Consider the following 19138-nt stretch of genomic DNA (forward strand, 5'->3'; position numbering starts at 1 on the left):
GGCTCAGTAGATGACGAGACGGGCTGCGCCCCGCGACAGCCAATAGGAGGAAGAGCCTCCTGTCATCGATCGGCTCTGACCGGAAGCCATAGAGCCGCTTCCGCCCTTATTAAACATGGCGGATCTCTCTCCCTCTCTCCCTCCCTCCCTTCCTCCCTCCCTCCCTCCCCCCCTTCCCCCCCTTCCTCAGGATGGAGGCGGGGTCTCGTCTCTTGCCGAAGCGTGATTGGCTTCAAGGAGACGCGGAAGGATCTGTGTTAGAGTTTCCAGAGATGGCCTCTGTAGCCTATAAAGCTGGTCGCGTTCTGTCGCGTTCTGACGTAGGAATTGACGTTTCCGGGCTGCTCTCGGTGGTATTCTAGACGGATAGAGCGGGGCCGCACAGGGCATTATGGGACAATAATGGCGGCTTTCAAGGTGCGGGGTTTGGCTCTTTAAGGCTGTCTGAGCAAGGAGCGGAGGGACCGGAGCCCCCGAGTCCGGGATCGAAGGCCCTGCGAGCTGGTCTCGGGGAGGTGAGTGTCCCTTTCCCCTTCCTGATGGGCTCTGCGCCAGTCCGGGCAGCTCCCGGAGGTGGACGTGGTCTGGTGTCAGATTCGGGCCGGGCTTTGGAGAGTGCTGTCCCCGTTCCCGCCCCAAGTGCTAACTTGCCTTGCTCGCGTCGGGGATGCTACACCGGTCTTGGCGGCTCCGGCCTTTTTCCTTGCTCTGGTTCGATCCTGCTGCCCGGCGCCACCTTCCTGAGGTCCAGGGATGCTATTCCGAGGTCAGCCTGCATCCTCAGCCACTCCAGAGACTCTCCGAGCTCCCTGACTTCCGCCTCTCTCCCTCAGTGCTTAGGGACCAAACGAGCTCCTCGACCAGGATGCCAGTGACAAGAGGATGTCAGTGACAAGAGGATTTCGTTTTGTTCTCTGCTCTGTCCCTTTTGCTTTCAGAAGGCTCTTAGTGTTCATTGAATGAGCAAATCCGGTTTATTTCTTCAGTTCTTTAAAAAAAAATCTCGTACCCACTGTGACTTCATTGTCATTCATCCTTTTCCGTAATCCAGCCCATAACTTCTTATTTTTCCTTAGCAGCAAGTTACGCCCTCTGTCAGATTCTTTGTCTGACAAAGAAAATCTGTGTATCTGTGACAAAGAAAATCTGTGTGTCTATGTATTTCCTGCCTTCAGAAATGTTTGAATTCCTGTTCTCTTTCATTAGGTTTAAGTGTAGTCATAAGTTTATTTACCGGATGCATTCTGGGTGCGTATTTTCCAAGCGCCGCTGAGCAGAGCCTGCACATCTCTACTTATTTCTGTTTAGATTTCCTCACCTGTGTTCACTCACCAGTACGTAACTTCCCTCTTTCCCATTTCTGTCTAGGGCGTTTCCCCATATTCAGCCCTGATTTCATATGATGTGCCCATTCTGTTTGGCAGTCTGTGTAGCCAGGAGTTGGGCTAAACAATCTGGATTCTGGTATTAAACACCCCTTGATAGTTCCTGTACTTCACTGAATTTTTGGAATAAGGGAAATCATGCAGGTGCTCAGAACATGCAGGCATTGTATATCTGTAAGCGGATGGTGTGTGGTGGGAAGAGGGATTTGTTGGCAGTCGAGTGCCAAGAAATTTTACAGTTCACCTAACTACTTTCAGAATCACCATTTTTTTTTTTTTTTTGCTTTTTGGGTCACACCCAGCGATGCTCAGGAGTTACTCCTGGCTTTGCACTCAGGAATTACTCCTGGCAGTGCTTGGGGGACCATATGGGATGCCGAGGATTGAACCCGGGTCGGCCGCGTGCAAGGCAAACGCCCTACCCACTGTGCTATTGCTCCGGCCCCAGAATCACCATTTTTAAACCTCGTGTTTCTCAGTATATTTGGTGAACATATGGTGTTACTAGAAATTAAAAAAGAAAGCAACTTTTTTTTTTTCTTTTAACCAATACAGCTGATCCTCCCCAAACCACTCGATGTGTGGATCTCAGATGGTAGCCTTAGAATCCTCTATCTCCACTGTGCGGTCTCTGGCTTAAAGGGAGATAGAGGTCAAAGAACTTGTGGAAGAATGGTGAGGACCCAATGAATGTATGGAGCATGGCAAATAAATTGTTAAAGTCATATTTTTGCGACTCAAAAAGTACAGAGAGCTTCCACTCCCGTTTTCTTACTGGAGTCTCTGAACAACTCCATGGGCTGGATAAAGCGACAGTCGTCAACAGAGCTTGTCAGGACAGCTCCTGGCTCCTGGTCTCGAGGAAGCTGAGTTCCTACCTGTAGCTTCAGTTTCCTTGGCCTCCCTGAGCGTCCTGTCTGGCGTGTTTTTCTTCCAGACACTTCCCAGAGCGCGCCATGGAGGACTTGGCCGAGGATGCCTCGATCCACCGACTGGAAGGCACCGACCTGGACTCTCAGGTAGGCGGGCTCATCTGCAAGACCAAGAGCGCGGCCAGCGAGCAGCACGTGTTCAAGGCCCCAGCTCCCCGGCCCTCCTTGCTCGGACTCGACCTGCTGGCTTCCCTGAAGCGGAAGGAGCGCGAGGAGAAGGAAGATGGAGAGGACAAGAAGAAGTCCAGAGTCTCCTCCTACAAGGACTGGGAAGAGAGCAAGGACGAGCAGAAGGACCTGGAGGAGGAGGGCAGTGAGCAGGCTGGCCCAAGTGGCCGCACAGACAGGTAACGGCCAGGGGTTTGAGGAGTCGGCGCAGAAGGGAACCGGCGGAACATCTCGTTGGGCGATCTAGCGCGTTTGGGTGTTAATTGGCATTTCCTTCAGATGTGTGGGTAGTGTCCAGAGGTTAGCACAGAGCAGGCGACGGCAGTTGGAAAAGCTGGGGGTGGTTGGCAAAGGGAAGCCGGTCGGGACATTGCGGGAAAGGCCAGATCATTGGTGGCCTGGCCGGAAGTGTGGGAGCCCGGATTTTCTTTAGGGGGGACTTGCACCCTCTGTTTCAGGCATTATCGGGCGGCCCGAGTGGAGACGCCCTCGCATCCCGGAGGTGTGAGCGAAGAGTTCTGGGAACGCAATCGGCAGCGAGAGCGAGAGCGGCGGGAACACGGGGTCTACGCCTCCTCCAAAGAGGAAAAGGAGCGGAAGAAGGCAAGGTCTCGGGATCGGGACAGTGACCGCAAGCGAGACAGAGGTAAGTGCCCCGCCGCCGGCTCCGTGTGAGCGAACACTTCTGCCTCGTGGGGTTTCTGGTGCCTCCTCCGGCAGGGAGCCCTTTCCCTCATGTCGCCCTGGGCGCCGAGAAAGGGCTGTTGGCGGCAGCTTAGCTGCTCCTCTTAAGTGTGTGCCCCTCGTTTTCTGGGGCACAATGGATGAGAACCAGAGTAACCGTCATATTGGTGAAAAAGGACAGTGGCGTGGGGCAAAGCAAGACAAACTCCAACCCTGGCTCTGCAGAGAAGTTATTCAACTCTTTTTTTTTTTTTTCTTTTTGGGTCACACCAGGCAATGCACAGAGATTACTCCTGGCTCTGCACTCAGGAATTACTCCTGGTGGTGCTCAGGGGACCATATGGAATGCTGGGAATCGAACCCAGGTCGGCCTCGTGCAAGGCAAACGCCCTACCCGCTGTGCTATTGCTCCAGCCCCCTATATTTTTTTTTTCTTTTCTGTTTTTTTTTGGGCCACATCTGGTGGTGGTCAGGGCTTACTCCTGGCTCTGCACTCAGGAACTACTCCTGGAGGTGCTTGGGGACTATGTGGGGTGCCGGGGATCAAACCAGGATTGGCTGCATGCAAGGCAAACGCCCTCCCGCTGTGCCATAGCTCCAGCCCCGCAGTTACTCAACTCTTATACTCTGTAGACTCATGACTAGGAAACAGCTATTCCTCTAGACTTGTAACTGTTCTCTTTGCAGGAGATAACTTGTTACCCTGAGTTTGAAACTTTCTAGCCAGTAACTGATTTCCCCCCCTTGAAAGCTTGTGGGCTCCTGAGTTTCAGCAGTGGGGCAGTGCAGGCCAGTCCTCTGTCTAGGGGGGTACTGGGGGGGAGGTTCTCCCCCGCCCAGAGCCTCCTAACCATGTGTCACTCCTACAGACGAACGGGACAGAAGTCGCCACAGCAGCAGATCGGAGCGGGAAGGCGGATCGGAGCGTAGCAGCAGGAGAAACGAGCCCGAGAGCCCCCGACACCGACCTAAAGGTAGACCAAGACGGTCAGTGGGGGTGTGTGGGGCCGCCCGTGAGATTCCTGCGGGTCCCTCCTCAGTGATTGCCCGTGGGCAGAGCCCAGATTCCCGGGATCTGTGGTTGGAGCCCGTGACAGTGCCCCGGGCCTGTGCCGCCTGTGGGGCGATGCGCCTTTACTGTTGGTTCTTCCCATGCGTGGAAGGAATGGGCCGTTGGGTGCAGGAGGAGGGTGTTTTACAAAGTAGTTACAGCCGTGAGAGGTATGACCGCAGAGACAAATGTGTATTCCTTAACAACTGGTTAAAGACGCAGATGAAAACCGGACCATTACAATTCAGCGACCATTTCTTTTTCCTTCCGATTTTGAGTGGTGCCCGGTGGTGCTGAGGCCCCTCCCGGCTCCGTGCTCCAGGAGCCCAGGAGGTCAGGGATGCAGCGGGGCTCTGCCGCCTGAGCTGTCGAAACTGTCAGACTCCCCCTTCCCCGTTACAAAGATCGCCCAGATGATGGGGAACAGAGGAGTTTGGGGGATTGACTTCGGGCTGGTAGTCACTGTTCTCACGCTGTCCCCCTGCGCCCAGATGCCGCCACCCCGTCTCGGTCCGCATGGGAGGAGGAGGACAGCAGCTACGGCTCGTCCCGGCGCTCGCAGTGGGAGTCGCCCTCCCCGACGCCTTCCTCCCGGGACTCAGAGCGGAGCCACCGGCCGTCCAGCCGAGACCGAGACAGGTGCTGTCCCGGGCGGGGCACCCCGGTTCTCCTGGTGGGGGCAGAGGGCGGTTGGGATGGGTGGCGGCGGGGTTCAGGGTCCTGCCTGGCCACAGTGTCACAGTGCCGGGTCTCCTGTGTGGCAGGTCTGTGCGGAGCAAGTACTCAGACGACACTCCTCTGCCCACCCCGTCCTACAAGTACAACGAATGGGCCGACGACCGGCGGCACCTGGGCTCCACCCCGCGGCTGTCCAGGGGTCGGGGTAAGGGGACGCGCCCTGGGTAGGCCAGGCAGGGCGCTGGCCTCTGCACGGCCACGGGGATAACCGTGGGCCTGGGTTCTGCAGGGCGACGTGAGGATGGCGAGGATGGGATCTCCTTTGACACCGAGGAGGAGCGGCAGCAGTGGGAGGAGGACCAGAGGGTAAGACCTGGGCTGGGGCGCCCTCCAGAGGTACGCAGGTGACCAGAGGTGGCAGGGCCTAGGGGTCACAAGCGACTTGCTAGCAGGACTGGGTGATTGACCAGTGGACAGTGTAAGGGAAGCTGAATCCTGTTTGTCCCACAGCCCTGGAATCTCTGTCTCTTTCCAGAGGTTTCCAGAGGGCTCAGCCTCCTGCGGGGGTTGGGGGTGTCACACCTATCTTTCCTGGTGCATGGGCGCCCCCGTGTGGCAGACCGAAGAAGTGCTGTCACGTGGGGCTGTTGTGGTAGAGCCTTCCAGGCTAAAACTGCATCTGCCTGGGGTGGCCTGTCCTGGCGTTGCTGCCTCGTCACTAGATGGGTGTGTGTGTGTGGTGTGTGTGTGTGTGTGTGTGCGTGCATGTGCACCCGCGCTGCTGCCTCGTCACTAGATCACTGGATATGTGTGTGTGTGTGCACGTGTGCGAGCACCCACGATGCTGCCTTGTCACTAGATGTGGGGTGTGTGTGTGTGTGTGTGTGTGTGTGTGTGTGTGTGTGTGTGTGTGTGTGTGTGTGTGTGTGTGGTCCTTCTGGCCTGTCCCCAGTTCTCAGTGCTTTCTTGGCACCGCAGCAAGCCGACCGAGACTGGTACATGATGGACGAAGGATACGACGAGTTCCACAACCCCCTGGCCTACTCGTCCGAGGACTACGTGAGGCGGCGCGAGCAGCACCTGCATAAGCAGAAGCAGAAGCGCATTTCTGCCCAGCGGAGACAGATCAACGAGGTGGGGGAGCCTGCGGGAGCCTCGGCCTGTGCAGGGGGCACCAGGGTGGGGCTGGGCCAGAGCCCCTCCCAGTAGCTTTGAATCCCCCTTTTAGTCCTTGGCTTTTGGGCCTCACCCAGCAGGCGCCTTCCCCGTCCTGTCCCTCTGTAGTAGCCTGGAGCCTCTGGGCACTGAGGGCTGACCCAGTGTGCAGTTCTGTTGTGTCTCTGGTCGCCATGGTGTCCATGTAGGTGGGGGAACTAGAGGACGGGGTGCTCTGGAGGGCTGCAGGCTCCAGAGGCCACGGGCCTCTCCGTCAGAACTCCAGGGTGGCCTTCTGAGCGCGCGTCCCCTCGCGTCCCTCAGGATAACGAGCGCTGGGAGACCAACCGCATGCTCACCAGCGGGGTGGTCCACCGGCTGGAGGTGGACGAGGACTTTGAAGAGGACAGCGCGGCCAAGGTGCACCTCATGGTGCACAACCTGGTACCCCCCTTCCTGGACGGCCGCATCGTCTTCACCAAGCAGGTGGGGCCCGAGGGCAGGGGAGGGGCCATGTCCTGCCGGCTGGCCGGGTGGTCAGTAGGACCCACCCATGCTTCCCCCCTCCTGCAGCCGGAGCCCGTGATTCCTGTCAAAGATGCCACTTCCGACCTGGCCATCATCGCACGCAAAGGCAGCCAGACGGTGCGCAAGCACCGGGAGCAGAAGGAGCGCAAGAAGGCAAGTCTCTTGGCGGGGTTCTGGGGGCAGGTCGGACCCCGCCAGCCCAGCCTGATGCTGCCACAGGAAGCGGTTGCCAGGCCTGTCGATCACAGGCTGCGGCTGACCCGACTCTCTTTCTCAGGCTCAGCACAAACACTGGGAACTGGCTGGAACCAAGCTGGGAGACATCATGGGCGTCAAGAAGGAGGAGGAGCCCGACAAGGCGCTGACGGAAGACGGGAAGGTGGACTACAGGTGGGAGCCTGGCGAGCTCAGGCGCGGGCAGCAGCGGGCAGCGGTGGTGGTCACTTCCCTCTGAGGCTTCCGGGTACCCGGTCGCTCCTGAGCTCACCAGCAGTGCGCCCTGAGCACAGAGCCAGGAGTAAACCCTCAGCACCACTGGGTTTTGTCCCCAAACAAAAAACAACCCAAGATAAGGACGCAGCCCTGGAGATCGAGGGGTCCCGCCAAGAAGGTGGGTCCAGCCCTGCTCTGGACTCCAGCCATGACGTCTTCCCCGCTTTGGCCGCATGCCGGGGCTGGCCGGGGTGTTCGGTCTGGACAGACGGGCTCTGTTCTGGGGGCGCTTGCGGGCTTGGGGTCTGCAGGTCTGCTGAGTGGGGGGCTTTGCCTGCTGGTGACTGATCATGTTGGCGAGATCCCACCATCCCAGATCCCGGGCCCAGGACAGACTCGGCCCTGCAGCTTCTCCTGGAGCGGAGGAGGGAGGGCGGTGGGGCGGCCTGGGGAGGGCGAGGGCCCTGAGGCCACCGTATATTCCCAGGACCGAGCAGAAGTTCGCGAATCACATGAAGAAGAAGAGCGAGGCCAGCAGCGAGTTCGCGAAGAAGAAGTCCATCCTGGAGCAGCGGCAGTACCTGCCCATCTTCGCCGTGCAGCAGGAGCTGCTCACCATCATCAGGTCCCGCCCCGCGCCAGCCACGGTGACGCCAGCCCGGGCGGGGGGCCGCATCTGCGCCCCCCAGGCCTGACTCCCCCCCTTGGCCTCTTCTTCCCTCTCCCAGAGACAACAGCATCGTGATCGTCGTGGGGGAGACGGGCAGCGGGAAGACCACGCAGCTGACGCAGTACCTGCACGAAGACGGCTACACGGACTACGGGATGATCGGGTGTACACAGCCGCGGCGCGTGGCCGCCATGTCCGTGGCCAAGAGAGTCAGCGAGGAGATGGGGGGCAGCCTTGGTGAGGAGGTGAGTGGTCGAGGCGGCTGAGCCGTGGGGGCTGGGGGCGCAGGTGACCCCCTCCCTGCCCAGGAGCGTCCGCCTGAGCACTCGGGCCGCCTCTGCCCTCCAGGTGGGCTACGCCATCCGCTTCGAGGACTGCACGTCGGAGAACACGTTGATCAAGTACATGACGGACGGTATCCTGCTCCGTGAGTCGCTGCGCGAGGCCGACCTGGACCACTACAGCGCCATCATCATGGACGAGGCCCACGAGCGCTCGCTCAACACCGACGTGCTCTTCGGGCTGCTCCGAGAGGTGCGGTGCCGGCCGGGGGCTCACGTGGGAGGAGGGCTTACGGGACAGGGGTGGGGCAGCCTCTGAGTGACCGTTCCTCAGGTGGTGGCCCGGCGCTCTGACCTGAAGCTCATCGTCACGTCGGCCACGATGGACGCGGACAAATTTGCGTCCTTCTTTGGCAACGTGCCCATCTTCCACATCCCCGGCCGCACCTTCCCTGTGGACATTCTCTTCAGCAAGGTGCAGCCACCGCGGCCCCTGAGTGCGGGGGGCGGCTGAGGAGGGTGACATTGGTGGGGTGGAAGTGCGTCGCCACCCCAGGGCTGGGGGCACAGGATGGCTGCAGCAGGGGGAGACTTAGCATTACTGTGTCCCCGGGGCGGCTGTGTGGGGCCCAGAGAGGGCAGCCAGGCCAGCCTCGGGTGCGGGGCCCATAGAGCTCCTGTGGGCCCTGGCGTCAGCGGGGCGTGGTGGGCACCAGGCTGGCATGCTGACGGTCCGGGGCTGCCCGCAGACCCCGCAGGAGGATTACGTGGAGGCGGCGGTGAAACAGTCCCTGCAGGTGCACCTGTCGGGGGCCCCCGGGGACATCCTGATCTTCATGCCAGGCCAGGAGGACATTGAGGTACGTGCTGGGGGTGTGACGGGCCTTTATGCTTTCCTCCAGGTGGCCCTGGGGGCTCACGGTGCCTCTGTCCTCAGGTGACCTCCGACCAGATCGTGGAGCACCTTGAGGAGCTGGAGAACGCGCCCGCGCTGGCCGTGCTGCCCATATACTCGCAGCTGCCTTCCGACCTCCAGGCCAAGATCTTCCAGAAGGTGCGGGAAAGCGTGGCCTCGCCTTGGGGCCCCCCCGCCCTCGCCCCTATTGTCCAGAGGAAGGGAATTCCTTTTCAGGCTGCGGGGCGGGGGGTTGTCCCTTCACCTGTGGTGTCTTCCTGACAGCCATCCCCGCCCCGCACCCCCTCCCATAGGCCCCCGACGGTGTCCGCAAGTGCATTGTGGCCACCAACATCGCCGAGACATCTCTGACCGTGGACGGCATCATGTTCGTCATCGACTCTGGTTATTGCAAGTTAAAGGTAAGGTGACACAGCTGGGCGCCACCACGGCTCCAGAGGGTGACGGCAGGCCGCTGCTCGGTCGTCAGCCCTTCTGGGGGATCGGAGGTGTTCTCAAGCATGGCCGCCGTGCCCCACCTGTCTCTGTGCCGCTCCCGCCTAGGTCTTCAACCCCAGGATCGGCATGGATGCGCTGCAGATCTACCCCATCAGCCAGGCCAACGCCAACCAGCGGTCCGGGCGCGCCGGCAGGACGGGCCCAGGTCAGTGTTTCAGGTAGGAGCCTGTGCCGGCCTTGCGGCGCGGCCTTCTGTGGGCAGGCTCGACCCAGAGCCGACTGCTCGGTGCTGGAGGCAGCCCGCGGGCTGCCTGGGTGCCACGCCCTGTCCAGGCCACTCTGGCCCCGGCTGGCCTGCACCAACCCTGTTGTCGACCCCTTCTGCATGACTTCTGTCCGTCCCAGCTTATAAATAGGCCTTTGCTGGCCGAGTGTATTCCCCGGAGCAGTGCAGGAAATAGGGATCCAGGGAGAAAACCCAGCGTGAGCCCAGGCCCTGGGTGCTGGCCGGCGGGTGGGGGGGCGAGGCGCGGGTGGGCCGGGTTCGTGGTGATGGGAAGCGTGAGGCCTAGAGAGAGCGGCCGAGGCGGGAAGTGGAGAGTGGTCTCTCCCGGCTGCAAGCCTCCCGGTCTGCCCCGGCAGGCTCTACACCCAGAGCGCCTACAAGAACGAGCTGCTCACCACCACGGTGCCCGAGATCCAGCGCACCAACCTGGCCAACGTGGTGCTGCTGCTCAAGTCGCTGGGCGTGCAGGACCTGCTGCAGTTCCACTTCATGGACCCGCCGCCCGAGGACAACATGCTCAACTCCATGTACCAGCTGTGGATCCTGGGCGCCCTGGACAACACAGGTGGGCCCCGCCCCCTCGCCCCCCAGCCCGGCCCTCTGCCCGCGCCCCTGCCCGCTCTGAGTGTCGGGTCCGTGCCCCCCTCTCAGGCGGCCTGACGTCCACGGGGCGGCTGATGGTGGAGTTCCCGCTGGACCCGGCCCTGTCCAAGATGCTCATCGTCTCGTGCGACATGGGCTGCAGCTCCGAGATCCTGCTCATCGTGTCCATGCTCTCCGTCCCTGCCATCTTCTACAGGCCCAAGGTGGGCGGCCGGAAGCCTGGGGCTCGGTTTATGATGCCAGTGACCTGCTCCAGCTCCCGGGGGGCGATGTGCTTGGGGAAGTGACGAGACCCTGCGGCCTTCCCCAGGCTTCCTGCGAAGCTCCCTGTCTTCCCCCTTCCTAGGGCCGAGAGGAGGAGAGCGACCAAATCCGGGAGAAGTTCGCCGTGCCCGAGAGTGACCATCTGACCTACCTGAACGTCTACCTGCAGTGGAAGAACAACAATTATTCCACCATTTGGTGCAACGACCACTTCATCCACGCCAAGGCCATGCGGAAGGTGGGGGGTGCCAGGGGAAGCGGGTGAGGCAGGGGTGTGTGTGGGCAGGGGGGTGGGCTGGGGGTGTGTGTGGTTAGGGAAGCAGGCAGGGGGGCGGGCGGGGGTGTGTGTGGTTAGGTGTGTGGTTAGGGAAGTAGGCAGGGAGTGGGGGGGTGTGGTTAGGGAAGCAGGCAGGGTGTATGTAGGCAGGGGGTGGGCGGGGGCGTGTGGGGAGCCGAGGCGGAGGGTCCCATCGGTGCCCGCTGTCCTGCCCTAGGTCAGGGAGGTGCGCGCGCAGCTGAAGGACATCATGGTGCAGCAGCGCATGAGCCTGGCCTCTTGCGGCACCGACTGGGACATCGTCCGCAAGTGCATCTGCGCCGCCTACTTCCACCAGGCCGCCAAGCTCAAGGTGGGCCCGGCGGATCTGCTGTCTTACCCCCCCCACCCACTCCCCCCAGCCCAGCGTGGTTCCTGGTGCGTGCGATGGGCTGGGGGTGTCTCCCAATTGACCCGGCCTCCCGGGCTGTGTCTGGTCTTCACAGGGGATTGGGGAGTACGTGAACATCCGGACGGGGATGCCATGCCACCTGCACCCCACCAGCTCCCTCTTTGGGATGGGCTACACCCCGGACTACATCGTGTACCACGAGCTGGTCATGACCACCAAGGTGAGCCTGGAGCCGCGCCGCACCGCGCGGGTCTGAGGAAGAGTCGCAGCCCGACGGCAGGGCGGGGGCGGCATTCACGGCCCTCTTCGGTGGCCTTGGCTCCGCGGCACACGGTCTGCGGCTTGGGGCCCGGGGCCTGCAGCCCCTTTGGCGGCGGGGGCTGTGTGGGAGGGGCTCCAGTGGTGGCGGCAGTGCGGGGTTGTGTTGGTGCCGTAGCTGTCTGGGGTGTTTTGGTGGTGGCTGTGGCGTGTCTGGGTGGTGGCTGGGGTGGTGGCTGTGTGTGTGTGTCTTGGTGCTGTTCCCTAGCCAGGGCTGTTCTCTCGCGTGAGAAGGGCTCCGGGTGTGAGAGGGTCGCCGTGCCAGTGCCGGGTCACTGGGCAGCTGGGGCTGCTCCTGCCGTGCCGTGTCCTCCTCTGACTCCCCCCGCGTTCTTCCGTGGCAGGAGTACATGCAGTGCGTGACCGCCGTGGACGGGGAGTGGCTCGCAGAGCTGGGGCCCATGTTCTACAGCGTGAAGCAGGCGGGGAAGTCTCGGCAGGTGGGTGACCGCGCTTTCCGGGCTGCTCCCCTCACCCCTTCCTGCCTCTGGCGCGAGGGCTGCACCCCAGCCCGGTGGCTCCCTCTGGTTTCTACCCTCCGGCTCCCGGGGCTGCTGCGCTTCTCAGAAACACTCGAGGAAGAACAGCATAGACGCTCACAAAAGGGGGAAAAGGCCCTGGAGCCGCCACCCACCCGTTCCTCTGGGCCCCGGGATCGCAGCAGTGGTTCTGCCCACGCACCTCTGGTCCCCTGGGTGTGGGAAGCCATGGTGGTTGCGTGTTTCTCCATCAAAGACCACCGCTGGGCCGTGTTGGTAACCACGGAGGTGTAATTAGCAGGTGTCGGCTTAGGTCACCCCTAAATACTTGTTTGCTTCTGTCACAACTTCGGCCCGAATCTCAGCACCGCTGTGGCCTTAGTCTTAAGTCCTCAGTGGGGCCCGATCTCCCTCTTTTTATTCCGAGGTCGCTTTTTCTGATGTGTTTGAGTTGGGTCGATGGTTGTGTCCGCGGACAGACCCTTCCCCTCTCTCTTAGCTTGTCAGGCGCTTCCTTGTGGTTTGACTCGGCCTTGGCCCCGGGGTCTCTGGGTAGCCGGTGACTAGTCTAGGGTGTGCCGGTGTCCTGGCTGGGGCAGGGGTGTGGTGAGTGTGCGGTGGCCCCACACCCGGGCCCTCCATGCTCCAGCCCGCCTGCGCCCCTCCCCTCATGGGGTCACGGCCGGGCTCCTCACGGCCCAGCTGCAGACGGGTGGACTTGGCCTCCCCGAGCCCCACCAAGTGATGGCTTGGCTGCAGCAGCTCCCCAAGGCTGGGAGCCAGCCCCGCCGCCGCCCCTGGTGCCCAGACCCTCTCCCGTCCCTAGGAGAACCGCCGACGGGCCAAAGAAGAAGCGTCCGCCATGGAGGAGGAGATGGCGCTGGCCGAGGAGCAGCTGCGCGCCCGGCGGCAGGAGCAGGAGAAACGCAGTCCCCTGGGCAGCGTCAGGTGGGTGGTGGCACCTCAGGGACCTTCGGCAGGACTGGGGTGCGCTCCCCTGCACAGAAACGCCGTGTCCGTGCGGGGCCTGGACCTCCCCCCTGCCCGTGGGCGCAGGCCCAGTCCCTGCAGCCCTCTACTCAGTGTGATACATCTGAGGGGCATGTGACTTACTACATCCAGACTGACCCCCAGAACTCAGGAGGGTGCAGTGCTCAAGGAGACACTTTCCTTCTAGCATCAAGTGCAAATTGGACCCGGCCAGGGGAGAGGGACCCAGTGAGGGCCGGTGTCTGCCCTCCTGGTGGGCGCAGCGGGCGTTGCTCCCCGAGACAGCGCATTTGAGCCCAGCGTATTTTTCTCCTGGGTTCTTCCTGCTCCCCTGAGGGTCAGGCTGGGCGGACACTGACCGACCGCAGGACTGACCCTCACGGTCAGCTGTGGGGGCTGAGGTCCAGCGTGGGAACCGATGCTGTCCCCTGAGGGCAGGGCTCAGCCTGGCCATGGAGAGGCTCCCTCCTGGGGAGCCATAGGACGAAGACCCCCTCGTAGCCCCGGTGGGCGTGTGTGGGAGTGACCGCTTTCTCTGTCTCCAGGTCTACCAAGATCTACACGCCGGGGCGGAAGGAGCAGGGGGAGCCCATGACCCCCCGCCGCACACCCGCCCGCTTCGGGCTCTGAGCTGAGGCCGGCCCTGCAGAGGAGGGGCCCCAGCGACAGCACCCCAGGCGGCCACCGAACCTTCCGCCGCAGCCTCCGCGGGTCACTGAGGCCAGGCTTCTCGGTGCGGGCACCCTGAAGGAGCAGGCGCCGCACGCCCACAAGCTGCTTGCGCTCCCCGAGGCGCCGAGCCGGTGGGCGGCTGGACCCCGTGTATCCGGGACTGGGCCGGGACGCTTTTTAGAAAAAAAAAAAATTCTTGTGTAAAGCAGCAACATAGCTCTAGAGGGAATTTTAATTTGATTATAATTCAGGGTTTGGAAATAAATTTATTGTTTGTAAAATGTCGTGGTATTACTGGCTGGTCATTGCCTGGAGCCAGCGGCGGAGACGTGGCTGGGCCCGCGCCTTCCGAGCCCGGCCGAGGACGACACCTCCAGCCGAGACTACGCCCGCCGGGCACACGCCGGGATGCCCAGAGTGCGACCCTCTCCTGGCCTGACGCTTCTGAGGCATCTCAAGCTTCCTGATACCATCAAGCCGGCTGACCTTCCTGGGATGGAACATCCTAGAATCTTCACCACCCTGATTTCTGTCTCTGGGCGGTGCCTCTTAGAGACGTGGGTAGGGTGGGGCGGGTGTTGTTGAATTGGGGGCTGCCGTGGTTGCTGGCCCTGGTGGCTGAGGGCGCCCTGCAGTAGGTGCCGCTGTGCTGAGCATGGACGGGAGAGTCCAGCCCTCACTGGCTTTCTAAGGCAACTGATGCCCAAGCCCCTGTGCTATGAGGCTGCAGCGTTAGCCCACTTCGGAGGGGGGTGTTCCGGGGCTCTTTCTGCCGTGGCACTTACCTTGAGGTTCCTTGGGCTTGGGTTCCTGCCAGGGCTGCTGCCGAGTCACCAGCAAGCCTGGCTTCCCAGTGCTCATTGGGAGCCCCTGTACCCGGCGTTGGGGTCCTTTCCCTTTCTTGGTTCCCCAGTGACTCTCTGGGGGACTCCGCTAGATGTGAGGACTGAGGCAGTGTCATGCAGGACAAGCAGGGGCAGCTGCCAGCATCAGTCAGAGCCCTGACATCTGCCCCTTTACCTCTGACCTGTGTTGGGGGGACGGTTGCGGGTGAGTCTGCAGGCAGAGGGCGCCTCCATGGCGTGTGGGGAATTCTCCAGCTTTGCGCCAAGGCGGGGCCATGCCTGCCTGTGCTGTGGTGAGAAATCAGCTGGGGATGGGACCCAGGGGGACCAAAGAGAAAACGGACCAAGGTCCCAGGGAACGGCTCCCCTACCCGCCAGCTGTGACCTCCCTTGCAAACTCACCTTCAAGTCCCTTCAATAAGGATAAGGCCAGAGGTTATGGAAAGCTCCTGCCCACCCAAGTTCTGGGTGCTACAGCGAGGGGCCCCTGGCAAATGCGGGGACGTCCTGCCTGGATCGCTAATACTTCTTAGTTGTGGCGTTTTTTCATTCCGACCCACCTTAGAGTTCCTTCTGGCTTGAATCTTGGAGTCTCACCCCAAAAGCCCATAGCTGATGTTCAGGGTCGCTCCCGGGGCTCCGCCTTCAGTGGGTTTGGACAGTGATGGGGTCCCCCCATTCTAGTGAGAACCACGGCTCGCTAAGTCCAAGTCGGCCGCTCACAGGGCTCGGCGTGTTGATGCCCACACGCTCTTCTGCTATTCCTGTCTCAGAGCCTCGCTCCGGTGTCGTATTCCACGGGACGTGAAAGACGGCTTGGAAAACATGAAGCACTATCTTCAAGGTATCCAGTTACCGACACTGGACAATAGACAGGTGATCTTTAGGTGAATGACAGAGACAAAATGACAATTTTTGGCCAACTGTAAGACAATAAGAACTTTGAAAGGAACCATGATTAGAACGAGAAAGCCATTTCAGAAGGACCAAGATTTCCCATTTTTTCTGAAAAATATGTCCTATTTCTTAGCCAAATGGGAAAAAACGAACATCATCAGCACAGAAGCCCCCAGAACCTCCGATGCTTCTACCTCTGGCTGCCCTTCTAGAATGTTCCCTTCCAGACTCAGGGTAGCCTGTGGCACACAGAAGGCTGCTGTGAACCATGGGTGTGGGAGTGGGGGATAGGAGGGGGTGTCTTCACTTTCCCTGCTCTCGGCTCCCCCACCGTGAAGGATGTGAGCGTTTTATTTCTCTCTCTTCCTTTACCTTTGTAGCTATTTCTCTCAATTTCCTAGAGACTAGAAATATAAATTTGGGACATGTTGTGAGTATAACAAAATCCTACCCCAATAAAATAGTTTAGCTGTCCTTGGAGTTCGTCATAATGAAATTTTACTTGTATTGAGCTGGCTAGGGAGAAAAATAAAATTGTTAAAGGGAGGGATGGAATCAGGCAGCCAGGGAGGAAAGAGAAGGTTCGCACCCACTCCTTCCGGAAACCGTCTCCCCCCCTTCTCGTCCTCTCTCTGGAGCCTGAAGGTTACTTTCCTTTTGGTCATCTTCGGGTATTATTATTATTATTATTACTATTATTGTTTTATTCTCCTTAAACTCTAGACACAGATGGAAGGACCCCAAGAAGAGCTAATTATGTCTTGCTGGCTTAAGAACTAATCCAGGGGGGCTTGGGGTGGGGGGGCTAGGGGCGTGGGGGGGTTTGGGGTGTGAGGGGGCGGGGTGGAGCTATACTGGGATTCTTGGTGGTGGAATATGAGCACTGGTGAAGGGATGGGTATTTGAGCATTGTATAACTGAGATTTAAACCTGAAAACTTTGTAAATTTGTAACTTTCCACAATAATAAAAAAAAAGAAATACAGAAAAGTAAAAAAAAAAAAGAACTAATCCAGATAATCCAGAAACTTCCTTGGGGGATCGCGCTCACTGCGCGAGTGATGTCTATGGCATGTAAGATCCAAAGGAAATTAGGGCCCAACACGCTGCCGGGGCCCAGGAGGCCGGAGGCGCCGCCAGGTGTCAAGACTCCCGGAGCTTGCTGGGCTCGTGTCTTTATTTCAGAATTTGGGCCTGGAGATGGTAGATGCTTCCAAGTCTCACTCCGTTGCAGGAAGTGTCCAAAACTCAACAAATATTAGCCGCTTGAAAAAAATAGGATGGGAACTTGATTTCGGCCTGGCAGAGGTGATCCCGGTGACGAGAGAGGGCTGGGAACGCGCGGGCCTCTCCAAAGCGTGCGAGGACATGAGGCTCAGGGCGAGGCGCAGGTTCTAGAACAGGGAGCCTGAGGGAAGAGGGAGAGGACGACAGTCTGGATCTGAGAAGTCAGTGGGGGACGCTGAGGGGACCAGCCTCAGGTCAGGTCAGACTGTGTCCCTCCAGGAGAACCCAGAGCTGGCAGGTGGCAGAGCTATGGACTCGGCTGTCTGTGGGGGTCCCAGGGCACCTCACCAGAGAGACCCCTATTCTGCAGCTCCCCCTCTTGGCCCCACAATTCGCAGAGGAGACAGGGTCAAAGGGAAAGGCTGGGTCTGACATGGGGGAACTTGGGTCTTAGCAAAGGTTTACTTTTTTGCAGCGTGGGGGGCACACCCAGTGATGCGCAGGGCTGACTCCTGGCCCTGTGCTCAGGGGTCATTCCTGGTGGGCTCAGGGGACCACATGGAATGCCAGGCTCGAGCCTGGGTCAGCTGTGTGTAATGCAAACAGCCTACCCACTGCACTATCGCTCCGACCCCGCAGCCAAGATTCTTAGGCTCCAAGGAGCTTCCTGGGGGCTCAATGTTCATCTCCAGAAGAGGAGTGGCCAATCCCAGCCCCATTTCTCCTCCCCGAGCCCTCAGCCCCGGGGTGGCCTAAGAAAGAGCATTGCACTGCTGTTGGCTCATCCAGGGGGATAACCGCCAGCACCCCAGCACATGGTGGAAGACGAGAGACTGGACATACCTGAGCAGTGGGACATCCCCCAAAATCTGCCCACCTCCACTCTTTGGTTCACCTCGGGGGACGTCCCCCGGCAGTTGAAGTTGGCATGCACTCGCTCCCCCTGGAAGTGCTCCACCTTGCTCAGAGCCGGGCCCTTGGCGCAGCCCTGGTACACCATGGCCCGCAGCCGCCGCTCTTCGATCTCGCTCTTCAGCTTCTTGTTCTCCTGCTGCAGGTGGACCATCACGTTGTGGAGGTGACTGGGGAGGGGATGGGCATGGGCTGTCCAGGTGGCAGCAGCCCCTGGCTTCCACCACCCCACAAGCCCAGGTAAAAGCACATCTGTGCCTGGGACAGCTTCGGACTTGGGTGAACCCGGCCCCGGACCTTGAGGTCAGCCCTGGACCGTTTCTATTTCCTCATCTCTCTGTGGGGGCTATTGAGTCTGACCTGGGTGCCCTCAAAATCCTCTTGGTCCCTTGATTTATTTCTGGGCCACACCCAGCGATGGTCAGGGGTTACTCCTGGCTCTGCACTCAGGGAGAGCCGGGATTGAACCCAGATGCCTGCAAGGGAAGCGCCCTCCCTGCTACACTGTCTTTCGAGCCCTTCCCCACTTGGAACCTTGAGAGGGACTTGATGGCCAGAGCAGGCACCCCCATGCCAGCTGGTGTCCCCATCCCCGTGCTGTAGCCTGAGCTGTTCAGGCCCCCTTTGGCGGGACGGGGGTCCTTCCTCTGCTGAGTGCTTGGGCAAATTTTCCAGTGGTCCCTTTTTACCAATGAGGACATTGTGCACAGGGGGCAGGGGAGGGGGAAGAGGGTAGAGCTCATTTCCGGGGGCCTTAGGAAACTAGGCCGCTGTCCCTGTTAGCGGCTGTAGTTCTCCGAGTTAGTACTGAGGGCAGCAGGGACAGTGAGGACAGTGGGCATCCAGATCTCACTTTCTGGAGTGGGGATTCTGGGTGGTGCCCCCAGGGAACTGAGAGACCCTCTCTGCACCAGTTCACAGGGTCTTCGGAAGATGGCAGATATGCAAAAAGCACTAGAGTGTTGTAAATGAGTATTAGCTGAGCTACTGTCATTTTTAAAAAAATTGAAAGCCAGTTTCCCTCTAAGAGGACCCAGCTGACCACCCTGGGCAGAAGAAGGCTGCTGACCGCTGCTCATCTCAGAGCACGCTCAGCACAGTGGCTGGGCCTGACCCTCACGGCCGCGCTGCCCTGTCTGCTGCCAGAACCTCTCACAGCAAGTCTCCAGGGAAGGGGCACAGAGATGTCACCCCCAGTCCTGCTGGGGAGGGAACCCGGACCCACAGAAGGGGGACGTGAGGGGCCTTTCCTGGGGTGCGAGCCCCAGATCCGGTCTAGCTCCTTGCTGACCTCCGGGGCCAGGCTGGGTGGTGCAGGGGGACTTACTCCTTCTCCCCGGTCAGCTTGGCGATATATTTGACCTGTTCCCGGAGCTTGTTTCCCAGCTTCTCGTTTTCGATCCTGTAAGGAAACCCACAGCACCGTTCCCCAGACGTTCCCCAGACGGGGTGTTGGGGTCAGCCAGGCTTCTGCTGGGCCCTAGACCTCCCTGCTGTTCCACAGGTCACGAGCTGGCTCTTTCCCAGCACAGGGCAGTGACGAGGCCCCGCCAAGCCCAACTGCGCAGGCACCATGACGCCGGGGGCCAGGAGGGGAGCAGCAGTGAGTGTCCCCGGGCCGGAGAGGAGACGCCCCTGCAGGGTGGCTGTCCTGCGCCCC

At 60.3% G+C, this 19138-nt stretch overlaps 2 protein-coding genes across 2 annotated transcripts in view; one reads left to right on the forward strand and one right to left on the reverse strand.

Annotated features, from left to right (window-relative positions):
- Nucleotides 1–376: 376 nt before the first annotated feature.
- DHX38 (DEAH-box helicase 38) lies at nucleotides 377–13882 on the forward strand. The gene is made up of 27 exons (XM_004600556.2): nucleotides 377–515; nucleotides 2323–2664; nucleotides 2944–3131; nucleotides 4039–4143; nucleotides 4712–4859; nucleotides 4985–5103; nucleotides 5188–5264; nucleotides 5877–6032; nucleotides 6378–6539; nucleotides 6627–6734; nucleotides 6859–6971; nucleotides 7501–7638; nucleotides 7742–7928; nucleotides 8032–8217; nucleotides 8299–8439; nucleotides 8714–8824; nucleotides 8902–9018; nucleotides 9174–9281; nucleotides 9424–9536; nucleotides 9961–10169; nucleotides 10256–10410; nucleotides 10554–10709; nucleotides 10966–11100; nucleotides 11234–11359; nucleotides 11802–11897; nucleotides 12763–12884; nucleotides 13472–13882. The coding sequence occupies exons 2-27, from the start codon at nucleotides 2342–2344 to the stop codon at nucleotides 13554–13556; spliced, it is 3684 nt and encodes a 1227-aa protein (XP_004600613.1). The 5' UTR covers nucleotides 377–515; nucleotides 2323–2341; the 3' UTR covers nucleotides 13557–13882.
- Nucleotides 13883–16603: 2721 nt separating this feature from the next.
- Nucleotides 16604–19138, reverse strand: part of PMFBP1 (polyamine modulated factor 1 binding protein 1) — a 36202-nt gene continuing 33667 nt past the window's right edge. The window contains exons 17-19 of the mRNA XM_055145816.1: nucleotides 18806–18880; nucleotides 17410–17648; nucleotides 16604–16747 (exon numbers count right to left, since the gene is read on the reverse strand). Of these exons, the coding sequence (XP_055001791.1) occupies nucleotides 16734–16747; nucleotides 17410–17648; nucleotides 18806–18880 (328 nt within the window). The 3' untranslated portion in view covers nucleotides 16604–16733. The remainder of the gene's footprint in view (nucleotides 16748–17409; nucleotides 17649–18805; nucleotides 18881–19138) is intronic.

Source organism: Sorex araneus, chromosome 8 (assembly GCF_027595985.1).
Source record: "Sorex araneus isolate mSorAra2 chromosome 8, mSorAra2.pri, whole genome shotgun sequence".
Lineage (NCBI taxonomy): Eukaryota > Metazoa > Chordata > Mammalia > Eulipotyphla > Soricidae > Sorex > Sorex araneus.

Excerpts from the sequence above, each read along its gene's own strand:
- DHX38 (XM_004600556.2), top strand. The coding sequence starts at position 2,342 with ATGGAGGACTTGGCCGAGGATGCCTCGATCCACCGACTGGAAGGCACC. Across the intron at positions 8,825-8,901 it reads CAGGCCAGGAGGACATTGAG|GTGACCTCCGACCAGATCGT; the intron begins GTACGTGCTGGG and ends CTCTGTCCTCAG. Across the intron at positions 10,411-10,553 it reads CCATCTTCTACAGGCCCAAG|GGCCGAGAGGAGGAGAGCGA; the intron begins GTGGGCGGCCGG and ends CCCCCTTCCTAG.